At 33.3% G+C, this 12,500-nt stretch overlaps 8 protein-coding genes and 8 non-coding genes across 16 annotated transcripts in view; 9 read left to right on the forward strand and 7 right to left on the reverse strand. All coding sequences in view use genetic code 11, as the record gives it.

Annotated features, from left to right (window-relative positions):
• The window catches only part of psaB (photosystem I P700 chlorophyll a apoprotein A2), a 2,205-nt gene extending 1,251 nt beyond the window's left edge, over positions 1-954 (forward strand). Inside the window, exon 1 of the mRNA in view lies at positions 1-954. This exon is cut by the window's left edge and continues 1,251 nt beyond it. Coding sequence (YP_538756.1) covers positions 1-954 — 954 coding nt within the window.
• A 117-nt stretch (positions 955-1,071) lies between these two features.
• rps14 (ribosomal protein S14) lies at positions 1,072-1,374 on the forward strand. The gene has a single exon. It carries the CDS (start codon positions 1,072-1,074, stop codon positions 1,372-1,374), a length of 303 nt encoding a protein of 100 aa, YP_538757.1.
• Positions 1,375-1,548: 174 nt separating this feature from the next.
• Positions 1,549-1,622, forward strand: trnfM-CAU. Its single transcript has one exon. It is a non-coding gene; the product is annotated as a tRNA-Met (tRNA).
• Positions 1,623-1,740: 118 nt separating this feature from the next.
• Positions 1,741-1,811, reverse strand: trnG-GCC. Its single transcript has one exon. It is a non-coding gene; the product is annotated as a tRNA-Gly (tRNA).
• Positions 1,812-2,341: 530 nt separating this feature from the next.
• Positions 2,342-2,530, reverse strand: psbZ (photosystem II protein Z). The gene has a single exon. It carries the CDS (start codon positions 2,528-2,530, stop codon positions 2,342-2,344), a length of 189 nt encoding a protein of 62 aa, YP_538758.1.
• Positions 2,531-2,894: 364 nt separating this feature from the next.
• Positions 2,895-2,987, forward strand: trnS-UGA. Its single transcript has one exon. It is a non-coding gene; the product is annotated as a tRNA-Ser (tRNA).
• A 183-nt stretch (positions 2,988-3,170) lies between these two features.
• psbC (photosystem II 44 kDa protein) lies at positions 3,171-4,592 on the reverse strand. Its single transcript has one exon. The coding sequence runs from the start codon at positions 4,590-4,592 to the stop codon at positions 3,171-3,173; it is 1,422 nt and encodes a 473-aa protein (YP_538759.1).
• Positions 4,540-5,601, reverse strand: psbD (photosystem II protein D2). The gene has a single exon. The coding sequence runs from the start codon at positions 5,599-5,601 to the stop codon at positions 4,540-4,542; it is 1,062 nt and encodes a 353-aa protein (YP_538760.1).
• A 1,249-nt stretch (positions 5,602-6,850) lies between these two features.
• On the reverse strand, positions 6,851-6,922 carry trnT-GGU. Its single transcript has one exon. It is a non-coding gene; the product is annotated as a tRNA-Thr (tRNA).
• A 758-nt stretch (positions 6,923-7,680) lies between these two features.
• On the forward strand, positions 7,681-7,753 carry trnE-UUC. Its single transcript has one exon. It is a non-coding gene; the product is annotated as a tRNA-Glu (tRNA).
• A 66-nt stretch (positions 7,754-7,819) lies between these two features.
• On the forward strand, positions 7,820-7,903 carry trnY-GUA. The gene has a single exon. It is a non-coding gene; the product is annotated as a tRNA-Tyr (tRNA).
• Positions 7,904-8,352: 449 nt separating this feature from the next.
• trnD-GUC lies at positions 8,353-8,426 on the forward strand. Its single transcript has one exon. It is a non-coding gene; the product is annotated as a tRNA-Asp (tRNA).
• A 368-nt stretch (positions 8,427-8,794) lies between these two features.
• Positions 8,795-8,899, forward strand: psbM (photosystem II protein M). The gene has a single exon. The coding sequence runs from the start codon at positions 8,795-8,797 to the stop codon at positions 8,897-8,899; it is 105 nt and encodes a 34-aa protein (YP_538761.1).
• A 718-nt stretch (positions 8,900-9,617) lies between these two features.
• petN (cytochrome b6/f complex subunit VIII) lies at positions 9,618-9,707 on the reverse strand. Its single transcript has one exon. The coding sequence runs from the start codon at positions 9,705-9,707 to the stop codon at positions 9,618-9,620; it is 90 nt and encodes a 29-aa protein (YP_538762.1).
• A 1,087-nt stretch (positions 9,708-10,794) lies between these two features.
• On the reverse strand, positions 10,795-10,865 carry trnC-GCA. Its single transcript has one exon. It is a non-coding gene; the product is annotated as a tRNA-Cys (tRNA).
• Positions 10,866-11,749: 884 nt separating this feature from the next.
• Positions 11,750-12,500, forward strand: part of rpoB (RNA polymerase beta subunit) — a 3,213-nt gene continuing 2,462 nt past the window's right edge. The window contains exon 1 of the mRNA in view: positions 11,750-12,500. This exon is cut by the window's right edge and continues 2,462 nt beyond it. Coding sequence (YP_538763.1) covers positions 11,750-12,500 — 751 coding nt within the window.

The raw sequence follows: 12,500 nt of genomic DNA on the forward strand, positions 1-12,500 counted from the left end.
ATCATATCCCACTTAAGTTGGGCTAGCCTCTTTCTGGGGTTCCATACTCTGGGACTTTATGTCCATAATGATGTCATGCTTGCTTTTGGTACTCCGGAGAAACAAATCTTGATTGAACCTATATTTGCCCAATGGATACAATCTGCTCATGGTAAAACTTCCTATGGGTTCGATATACTTTTATCTTCAACGAACAGTCCGGCGTTCAATGCAGGACGAAGCATATGGTTGCCTGGTTGGTTAAACGCTGTTAATGAGAATAGTAATTCTCTATTCTTAACAATAGGGCCTGGAGACTTCTTGGTTCATCATGCTATTGCTCTTGGTTTACATACAACTACATTGATCTTAGTAAAGGGTGCTTTGGATGCGCGTGGTTCTAAGTTAATGCCAGATAAAAAAGATTTTGGTTATAGTTTTCCTTGCGATGGCCCGGGACGAGGCGGTACTTGCGATATTTCGGCTTGGGACGCATTTTATTTGGCAGTTTTCTGGATGTTAAATACCATTGGGTGGGTTACTTTTTATTGGCATTGGAAACACATTACACTATGGCAGGGTAATGTTTCACAGTTTAATGAATCTTCTACCTATTTGATGGGATGGTTAAGAGATTATCTATGGTTGAACTCTTCACAACTTATCAACGGATATAACCCTTTTGGTATGAATAGTTTATCAGTCTGGGCATGGATGTTCTTGTTTGGACATCTTGTTTGGGCTACTGGATTTATGTTCTTAATTTCCTGGCGCGGATATTGGCAGGAATTGATTGAAACTTTAGCATGGGCTCATGAACGCACACCTTTGGCTAATTTGATTCGATGGAGAGATAAACCAGTGGCTCTTTCCATTGTGCAAGCAAGATTGGTTGGACTAGCCCACTTTTCCGTAGGTTATATATTTACTTATGCAGCCTTCTTAATTGCCTCGACTTCGGGCAAATTTGGTTAATTTCATTAATTCTTTATTATTATATCTGGCATATCATTTCCTTCTATGGGGAAGGAAGGCCATTTATACATCTAGGATCCGACTTCTATCATTGATACTAATAGGAAATGAACCACTATGGCAAGGAAAAGTGTGATTCAGAGGGAGAAGAAGAGACAAAAATTGGAACAGAAATATCATTTGATTCGCCGATCCTCAAAAAAAGAAATAAGCAAAGTTCCGTCGTTAAGTGATAAATGGAAAATTCATGGAAAATTAGAATCACTACCGCGTAATAGTGCACCTATACGTCTTCATCGACGTTGTTTTTCGACCGGAAGACCGCGAGCTAATTATCGAGACTTTGGATTATCCGGACACATACTTCGTGAAATGGTTCATGCATGTTTATTGCCCGGTGCAACAAGATCCAGTTGGTAAGATAAGTAAGGATTCCAAATTCTCTTCATTTTTCTTATTTATTTTTCTTATCCGCGATCATAGGAGGGTCCCTTTACCGTTATGTATAAATGGTTTATTCTATTTGTACAGATATGGTAAAGGGACGCATTCCATCTTTGTTTTTGTTCTTTAGTTATCAATTCTTCTCTTTATCGCGGAGTAGAGCAACTTGGTAGCTCGCAAGGCTCATAACCTTGAGGTCACGGGTTCAAATCCCGTCTCCGCAACATTTTGAATTTGATAAAAACAAGGGTTCACTGAATAAAAAGGGGCATTATACACAGTAAATTCTATAACATTTTTCTTACTATGACTATTAAATACATATTTAAATAACTAAGTAGGGGCGGATAGCGGGAATCGAACCCGCGTCTTCTCCTTGGCAAAGAGAAATTTTACCATTCGACTATATCCGCGTTTTTAATGTACTTGATATGTTATTTTATTTGTACAGAGATCGGCCTGATATTCTATTAGGGGTAATTCAAAATAAATGTATATAATAGATTATATCTATATAGATATAATCTATTATAATAGATATTCTCTTCTAAATAAAATCTTTTATATTACTATTAATTAAGAATTCATTTTTGAATGAATTTCTATCAATAATTCCTACTTCTATTATTATATATTCTTTTTTTCTATGTATCTATATAATCGAATTGAAATTACGATTCTATCAAATCTTTTTATTTACTTTCTTTTTTTTTTTTTAAGAAAAAAGAAAGTTCTAATTATTAATAAATTATATCTATATATATATATATACAGATAGATATTCTATATCTTTTATCTTAATTAATATTTGACCCCTCCTTATAATGTGTTATAGTTTTCTTTATTTTTAGGAACTTATCCATTCCTTTTTTAATGTGCCCGACAATCCGAAAGAATTCTGGGGGAGGGGTCATTTCGTTTTTGATCTAGAATAAATAGAGCTTCAAGAAATGAGAGAATTAAGAATACCCACGAGAAACACTAATCCAATCCATAATGATGTACCGGAAAATACAACATTTTTGTTATTCGACCAACCTTCAGGAGAAGCAAATACAACAGGTACACTAATCAATAAAATAAATGAAATAGCAATTAATGCAAAAACAGCTAATTGGAAAGCAATAGTCATGTTTCTAATCCTCCAATTTACCAACAAAAGAACTTTACCATTTGATCCCCCAACCCCTTGATCCCTTTATTGACAAAAAAATTTATAATAAAAAAACGCAGAAGGGTTTTATCATGAATTCATTGATTTTTTTTACTTATTATCAACCCTTTTGAGGCATGGATCGAGGGTAGTTTTTTTACTTCACAAAAAGGCATGTTGGATTATTCACCTATATACATACCGATAGAAAACTAAACAAATAGATTCACATCGGATATCTTTACCCTTTATAGATAATATAAAGATAGATAATATAAAGGGTATCCATTTATATGCTCATGTTCTATTCAGTGGAATAAAGATAAAATATAAATTAGCTTTTGGAGAGATGGCTGAGTGGTTGATAGCCCCGGTCTTGAAAACCGGTATAGTTCGGAACAAAGAACTATCGAGGGTTCGAATCCCTCTCTCTCCTCTTTCTCGGCGAATCAATTTGTTTATTTTCTTAGTTTCTATCGAATCTTTTTTTTTTCGATAGAAACTAAGAAAAAAGGAAAAGAAATTCTTATTTAAATACGACCCGCTCAATTCAACCCAATATTTATAGTAATATTTATAGTAAAATAAAAGTGATTTCTACTTCATAGGATCTCATGTCTCAATTAAGAGGAGTCATGGAAAGAACTGGTTCAAAATCTCGATCAATTCCTTTTTCAAATCCTGCGGCAGCTGCGCGAGCTCTTCCCGCGTGCCATAAATGGCCTACAAATAGGAAGAATCCTAGAACAAAATGAGAAGTAGCTAACCAACTTCTAGGAGAAACATAATTGACTGCATTAATCTCTGTAGCTACGCCACCCACGGAATTTAAGGAACCTAAAGGAGCATGAGTCATATATTCCGCAGAACGGCGTTCTTGCCAAGGCTGTATATCTTTTTTCAGTCTACTCAAGTCTAAACCATTCGGACCCCTTAGAGGTTCTAACCAAGGAGCACGCAAATCCCAAAAACGCATAGTTTCTCCCCCAAAAATAACTTCTCCTGTCGGGGAACGCATTAGATATTTACCTAAACCTGTAGGTCCTTGAGCAGATCCTACATTAGCCCCAAGACGTTGGTCTCTAACTAGAAAAGTAAATGCTTGAGCTTGAGAAGCTTCTGGCCCAGTGGGCCCGTAAAACTCACTAGGATAAGCGGTATTATTAAACCAGACAAAGCAACAAGCAATAAAACCAAAAACAGATAAAGCACCTAAACTATAAGATAAGTAAGCTTCTCCAGACCATACAAGTGCACGCCGAGCCCATGCAAAAGGTTTGGTTAAGATATGCCAGATTCCACCAAGTATACAAATGGAACCCAACCATACATGCCCCCCAATTATATCTTCCAAATCGTCCACACTAACAATCCACCCTTCTCCCCCAAAAGGTGATTTTAATAAATATCCAAATATAATACTTGGACTAAGGGTCAAATTGGTTATTTTTCTTACATCTCCGCCCCCCGGAGCCCACGTATCATATATACCTCCAAAATAAAGAGCCTTGAATACTAGAAGAAACGCACCTATACCTAACAAGATTAAGTGAATACCCAAAATTGTAGTCATTTTATTTCTATCTTTCCATACATAACCGAAGAATGGAAAAGATTCTTCAAGAGTCTCAGGTCCCAAAAGTGCATGATAAATACCGCCAAAGCCCAATACTGCAGAGGAAATTAAGTGAAGTACTCCAGACACAAAGTATGGAAAGGTGTCTATAACTTCCCCCCCAGGACCTACCCCCCAACCTAGAGTAGCTAGATGGGGAAGTAAAATTAAACCTTGTTCATACATGGGCTTCTCGGGTACGAAATGAGCCACTTCAAAAAGGTTCATTGCTCCGGCCCAGAATACTATTAATCCAGCATGGGCTACATGGGCTCCTAGTAGTTTGCCGGATAAATTGATAAGTCGGGCATTCCCGGCCCACCAAGCGAAACCGGTAGTTTCCTGGTCACGACCAGTTAAAGCTAAAGTTCCATTAAAGAGCGTTTCCACGTGGTAGAACCTCCTCAGGGAATATAAGGTTTTCATGAGGCTGATCTTGAGCCGCCATCCACGCACGAATACCTTCGTTTAAGAGAATATTTTTGGTGTAGAAAGTCTCAAATTCAGGATCTTCCGCTGCGCGGATTTCTTGAGAAACGAAGTCATAGGCACGTAGGTTCAGGGCCAAACCGACTACCCCAAGAGCACTCATCCATAAACCAGTTACTGGTACAAATAACATAAAGAAATGTAACCAACGTTTATTGGAAAAAGCAACCCCAAAGATTTGGGACCAAAAGCGATTAGCAGTAACCATTGAATAAGTTTCTTCAGCTTGGGTTGGGTTAAAAGCACGGAATGTATTTGCGCCATCACCATCTTCAAATAAAGTATTTTCTACGGTGGCACCATGAATAGCGCATAGTAGTGCCGCGCCCAATACACCAGCAACTCCCATCATATGAAATGGGTTTAATGTCCAATTATGAAACCCTTGGAAAAAGAGGATGAATCGAAATATAGCTGCTACACCAAAACTAGGAGCAAAGAACCAACCAGACTGACCCAGTGGATAAATAAGGAATACAGAAACAAAAACAGCAATTGGACCAGAGAATGCGATTGCATTATAAGGCCGCAATTGAACAGATCGAGCAAGTTCAAATTGACGTAACATGAAACCTATTAATGCGAAAGCGCCGTGGAGAGCAACAAAAGTCCACAGACCACCTAATTGACACCAACGGGTAAAATCTCCCTGTGCTTCAGGACCCCACAGTAACAACAAAGAGTGTGCTAAACTATTAGCAGGAGTGGAGACTGCAGCGGTTAAGAAGTTGCAGCCTTCCAAATAAGAACTTGCCAATCCATGAGTATACCATGAAGTTACAAAGGTCGTACCTGTGAACCAACCCCCCAAGGCGAAATAGGCGCAAGGGAAGAGTAATAGACCGGACCAACCTACAAAAACGAAACGGTCCCTCCGCAACCAGTCATCCATAATATCAAATAAATCATTTTCATCTTTGGTAAATTTACCAAGAGCTATAGTCATAGCGATCCTCCTATTCAACTACTTCAACCATTTCCCAACACCTCATAGCATTTTCAGGGATGGGACGGACCCTCGAGGCTTTTATCATTTATCTATCTATATATAGAGAGAGATAATTTTCTCGTACACTTTCCCTTCTTTTTTAATTTTAATTGGTTTCGAATAAAAAATAATTTATGAGTCTATTGATATCTAGGGCAAATCGATGAACTCAATGTAGTTATTCCTTTCTATTCTTAAAAATCCTCCAAGTCATAAATCATAAAATCTCCTATGACTCAAAAATCCGATAGAAAATTTTTTTAAAAGAACTGTTCAAGAAACAAATGATCCCCTCTTTCACTCCTTATACCCAGCGGATCCTCAGACATATTTCTCTCCTTTCATCAGAGAATCTTATTCTTGAATCTTGTTTGTGAACTTACTTCTATTTTGTCTAGGGAACTACTCTAGGATCATAGATTTTATAAATTTCTATTTGATTTACACTTTTTTCTTTTTATTAATTATTATTTGATTTTTTTATTCATTATTATTATTATTTTATTAATTATTAAAAAAAATGAAATACAATATTAAAAAGAAAAAACTGTAAGTGAAAGTTTCTGTCTCACATACATTAATTGCTGGAAAAATATCGTACGCATCGATATGAAAAGAAAATATTTGATACGCGAAGACATAATTGAATGTATTTTTCAATTATTTCTATAAGATAAAATCTATCTATATCGATTTTATCTTATAGAAATAATTGAAATTGAAATGAATTTTTTCTTGTATTCGGAAAAAAAGATGTTTCAAATGAATAAAAACTTGTTTGGTGGAACTTGGAATAAGGCCCTTCTGAGTAAAGAAAGGGCATAGCCCTTTTTTTTATAGGACCTTCACAGGAACAAGAAGATTTAATTGGAAATATCGACAGATTCTTAGGGAGTCTAAACCAAAAAAGTATTAAAAAGAAAATGAAAAAATCATTGTTCGAATTTCATCTTTATCCAATTTGAATATCAGAATAGTAAATATAGGTATAATTCAATGGGTTAGGTCCACTTACTTTTTGTTAATCTTTCCCTTTTTAAAAATTTTACACTTTTTTTTTTAATTTCTTTCTTTACTATATTCTAATGAAATTCTATGATTACTTGATTTTTTATTACAAATAGAAACTTGTTCCAAATATCCACAATATTTCGATTCTTCCTTAAAATAGAAATACGACTGCTTTATTTCTGGAAAAAAAGTAAAAAGCCCCTTATCGGATTTGAACCGATGACTTACGCCTTACCATGGCGTTACTCTACCACTGAGTTAAAGGGGCCCTATTTGATTCAATTCCTAAATAAGGAACTAGCTAATATGACTAGTACATCTAATTGTTACTGCGTATACTTATTATATAAATTTATATAAATTATATAAATGGGATTCTAATATATGTACATCAATATATAATTTATATAATTTGCATAATGACTTATCAAAGAACAAAAAATGGTATTTACCTAGTGAATAGAATATAATAAAATAATAATAATTTTTTCATATTGGATTTGACCAATATCAATGGAATACATTCTTTCAAAATTGAGTCTGGAAGTCATTCTAATCATAACACCAAATTCATTTCATTGATACATAAATGTACTCACCAATTCAAATATTTCATCGAATCATTGATAAATGGATTCCATTTGTCCTGTCCCTAAACCAAATTCGTATTTTATTTTGAAAAGAATTTCAAAAACTTGTTGATCTCTATTTACCCAATTTCCAGATTGATTATCGTTTTTTTATTTCCCGGCTTAGGATTAGATATAAATATACCTAATACCTATCGAATCTTAGTAATAAAGGACAGTGAAAGAAATGAAGTTTTAACCTACCGTCCTTTCCAACAAACCAATCATTCCCGTAAAGGATTTTCTCTTTCGAAATCAAAATGATTAATCAAAAATTTCTATGGAATTCTGAAAGATGTAAAAATTTTTTTTATCGAATCATATCATTCCATTATATTGACAATTCAAAAAAACTGTTCATACTATGAACGTAGTATAATGGCGGTCGGGCAAGTATGCCCCCATCGTCTAGTGGTTCAGGACATCTCTCTTTCAAGGAGGCAGCGGGGATTCGACTTCCCCTGGGGGTAGGGTGCTACGAAAGGAGGTTGATCATGAATTTTCAATAAAAACTGAAATGTATTCTTCCTGTTCCTGGGTCGATGCCCGAGCGGTTAATGGGGACGGACTGTAAATTCGTTGGCAATATGTCTACGCTGGTTCAAATCCAGCTCGGCCCAATAATTTGCCAATCCACTATGAAGTTATATAACCCATTTATTGTTCTCCGGAAATGACTGATGTGCTCTGATACGGAAGAATCCAAATATTAAACATCCCTATTCTTTTTTTTTCTGTATTCTATCTTTCCACAAATTCGAATCTTGCTAATAATCTCGATTCATATCAAGATCTGTAAATAGAAAATCTAGGGAAAATATTTAAAAAAACAAAAAAATATTTTTTTGTTTTTTTTCATTGATTCCATTTTCAATCGATTTGTCAATAACAAAAAGATTGCTCGTAATCTGTGTCGATCTCACAAAAGTGCATATCGATATAGATATCAATCAATATATACAAAAATCCGCCTCTTTCATTTACAGCAAAATGGTTCGAATCCGAAATAGAAAAAGAAAAGCGTTTGAAAGAAACCGTAAAAATATGTATACTGTACACCCCTTTCCCTGGGATTGTAGTTCAATTGGTCAGAGCACCGCCCTGTCAAGGCGGAAGCTGCGGGTTCGAGCCCCGTCAGTCCCGATGGATCCAACCCCCCCAAAAAAAAGACATCTATTCATTTTTTGTGTGAAAGGGAATAAAATGGATAAACAAAATATTATTTCTAATAAGGAAGGAAAGGAAATTTTGAATTGCATCAAAAAAAATGTTTTTTTGTTTTATTTAGTATGGATAAAAGATCTTCCTATGTTATACTATTTAATTCTCGACGATGAGTCGATTTGATAACTAAGATATTGTTATTCGTGATATTGATCCAATTTGATATCATCGAAATCCAATTTATACCATTGTTGAATTAATTATCGATGAAAGATTTATCATCTCTATGGGATTAAATCCCGAATTTTTTATTGGAAATTTAAGAGAAATAAAACATAATAAAGATTATGGAAGTAAATATTCTTGCATTTATTGCTACTGCACTGTTTATTCTAGTTCCTACTGCTTTTTTACTTATAATTTACGTAAAAACGGTAAGTCAAAGTGACTAATTTCACTGAAATCTGACTTCTTCATTTTTATCAATGTAATCAATGATTAAAAAAAATGAAAAAGGTTTTCAATTTTTGGTCTTAGTCTAAAAAAAAAAGATCGGACTACAATCACCGTAATCCAGATAGTAGAAATCAAATATATTTGATTTCTACTATCTGACTGAGAATTGCGTCCAATTTTTTTTTAGTTTCATCTATTTGATTTGTATTGATTCCAATGAATCTGAAATAATCAAAAAACAACTCTTATTCTTCGGATTCTTTTTACAATCCCGGTATCATATTAAAAAAATAAAAAGGGGGGCAGGAATGGGGATTACGCGGTCCCCCATTTTCTATATATATAAAACCTGGTTAAGCGTCAGTTCATCGAAAGAGAAATTTTAAGAAGAATTCGGTTGGAATAGGAAGCAATTTCCTATTCTATTGGATTCTCTTGATTTTCTCAAAATACGAATATAGATATAATTCAAATCTTTGTTTGATTGAAAGAGTATTTTCAATTTCTATAATATACATATACATAGAATACATTACACTACTAGAATATAATAGAACCCTGAAATGCAGATCTATTTTATATTTGTTTATATTTGAACTCAATTAATTAGTATAAATGAAATACTTTAATTCAATAGTTAAAGTTAAGAAATTGAAAAACCCAAGTAGAAAACAAAATGGGTACTTTGATCCCTTAACTCAATTTTGAGTATCCCTATAGTCCACTTCTTCCCCATACTACGAGGGAAAGAGAAAATGAAAAAACTACCATTAAAGCAGCCCAAGCAAGACTTACTATATCCATGTAAATTTTGTCTCCTATCTCTAAAAATATGAAGGAATTTTTTAATTATTATTCAAAAATTTTTCTTCTATTATTTTCTTTTGTATTATTCACTAAAAAGACTATAATAATAGCGGAATTACTGTTAGAGAGTCAAAAAAAGGATTCAGGGCTAACACCATTGACGAAAAACAAGAATCCTTTCTATTAGAACATCTAAAAAGTTTTTTTTATATGATTTTTAGTAAAATAGGAAAATATTAAGCATAAACAACACATCCGGAAACATCCTCGGAAGTTTTAAGTAAATGAATGTTACTAACAGGTAGGAATAATAAGATTTCTGTTTTACCCCCCCATTTCATTAATTCATTAAGTAATTTCATTAAGTATAAAAAAAAGAATCAAGACAGATTCATTTGCATACTTATACTCTTTCTTATTTCTATTTGAAAAAATTTCGTAATGTCTCCCGATTCGTTCTCTAAAAAAACTAAAATAATCGGAAGATAGCTTGCCTATTCATTTTTTTTACTAGAGGTTAGTGAAAAGAAAGATTTTCTTTTTTCTATTCGATTTTAGAATAAAAAAATTTTGTAAAATATTTTAAATTATATATATAAGAAATTATATTTATATTATATAATTATATATATATATACTTTTAAGATTAAGAAAGCGAATTAGCTAAATTAAAAACTATTCAATCTAACTAATCTAACTAATATTAATGAAATGTGGAAGCACTAATAGACTTTCCATCAGTCTGTATACAAGGTTTTTCTTCCGCCCGTTCTCTAACTAAAAATGGAATTCCCTATCCAACTTATCCTTATCCAATCTAATTCGAGACCCAGTCAGTAGACGGACACTACAATAGTTGTGTAGTGAAAGAACTATCATTTCTAAATTTATGGATTCCTTTTCACTACTTGAATCCGAGACGAAAATATTTACATACAGCATTTTTTAGAATAAACCTACTGATGCTTAGAATTTATAATCAAACGAAAGTCTCAAGACTCCTTTTCCCTAGCTTGCTTCTATTGGAAAAAAGTTTTCTATAAAAAACGTAATACAATATTTCATTTCAAATGTCTTATTGCTTAGGCGACACCCGGATTTGAACTGGGGAAAAAGGATTTGCAGTCCCCCGCCTTACCACTCGGCCATGCCGCCAAATAGATATAGATATATAAATATATGAAGTATATGAGAATACCCCTTTTTTTTCTATTGAAAAAAAAAAAAAATATCGAGACAATTCGCAACCGTTAACTATTCATTTATGAATTATTCTTTAAGATTTGAATCTAAAATGGTTTTTTTCTTAATGAGATAAGAAAAGAAAATTGATACATAACCAATCCATATTGCTTTTTTATTGAAAAAAAAACTTTCTCCATTCCAATTATAACAGCAACTGTCAATATATGTAAACCCTAGAACATAAATTTGAATAGTTACACAGATATTATCTAATCGGGTATCTTATCCATCCATATATATATAATACCGATACTATGCGGAACGGAATTATCAAGAAATTGTCGTGCTTCTCCCTATTTTACAATTTTTCTATTCAATTTATTGAATAGAAAAATTGTAAAATAGGGAGAAGCACGACATGTTATGTGTTGTCCCAAACAAATATGACTGCAATTTACAATCCGAATTCATTTTTTCTGGTATCCAATTGAATTGGAATATGGAATATCATAATAATGATAGAACCGGGATGCATTTTTTTATATTCCTTAAAATGAAAAAAATCTTGAAATCCGGGTCGAATTTTTCAATTCATTTCCATTTTGAGATTATAATTTAGATTCTATCTGTTTGTTTTGTTGCAAATTCCTTCCTTCGAAGTTGAGTATAAAATTCTATTTTATTTATTCCTCTTTTCATAATAGGTATTTCATACACGGGATTAGTTAAAATTTCATGTAATTCAGTATAAAGAACAGAAATTCCAGTATTGCTAAATTGATTCATGTGATTTGATGAAGAATGGCAGCAAATCGGTGGAATATTTTTCGATAAAATTCACGGGGAAATTGAAAATGCTTGGGGATGGAAATGAAGGAATGTCTACACTACCTGGATTGAATCAGATACAATTTGAAGGGTTTTGTAGGTTCATTGATCGGGGCTTACCAGAAGGGCTTTTTAAGTTTCCAAAAATTGAGGATACAGATCAAGAAATTGAATTTCAATTATTTGTAGAAACATATCAATTATTAGAACCCTTGATAAACGAAAAAGATGCTGTATATGAATCGCTTACATATTCTGCTGAATTATATGTATCTGCGGGATTAATTTGGAAAAGTAGTAGGGACATACAAGAACAAACTATTTTTGTTGGAAACATTCCTTTAATGAATTCTCTGGGAACTTCTATAGTAAATGGAATATACAGAATTGTAATCAATCAAATATTGCAAAGCCCTGGTATTTATTACCGTTCAGAATTGGACCCTAGCGGAATTTCGGTCTATACTGGCACCATAATATCAGACTGGGGGGGTAGATTAGAATTAGAGATTGATAGAAAAGCAAGGATATGGGCTCGTGTGAGTAGGAAACAGAAAATATCTATTCTAGTTTTATCATCAGCTATGGGTTCGAATTTAAGCGAAATTCTAGAGAATGTTTGTTATCCTGAAATTTTCGTTTCTTTCCTAAATGATAAGGATAAAAAAAAAATAGGGTCAAAAGAAAATGCCATTTTGGAGTTTTATCGACAATTTGCTTGTGTTGGTGGAGATCCAGTATTTTCTGAATCTTTATGTAAAGAATTACAAAAAAAAT

This window comes from Glycine max, chloroplast (genome assembly GCF_000004515.6).
Source record: "Glycine max chloroplast, complete genome".
Classification (NCBI taxonomy): domain Eukaryota; kingdom Viridiplantae; phylum Streptophyta; class Magnoliopsida; order Fabales; family Fabaceae; genus Glycine; species Glycine max.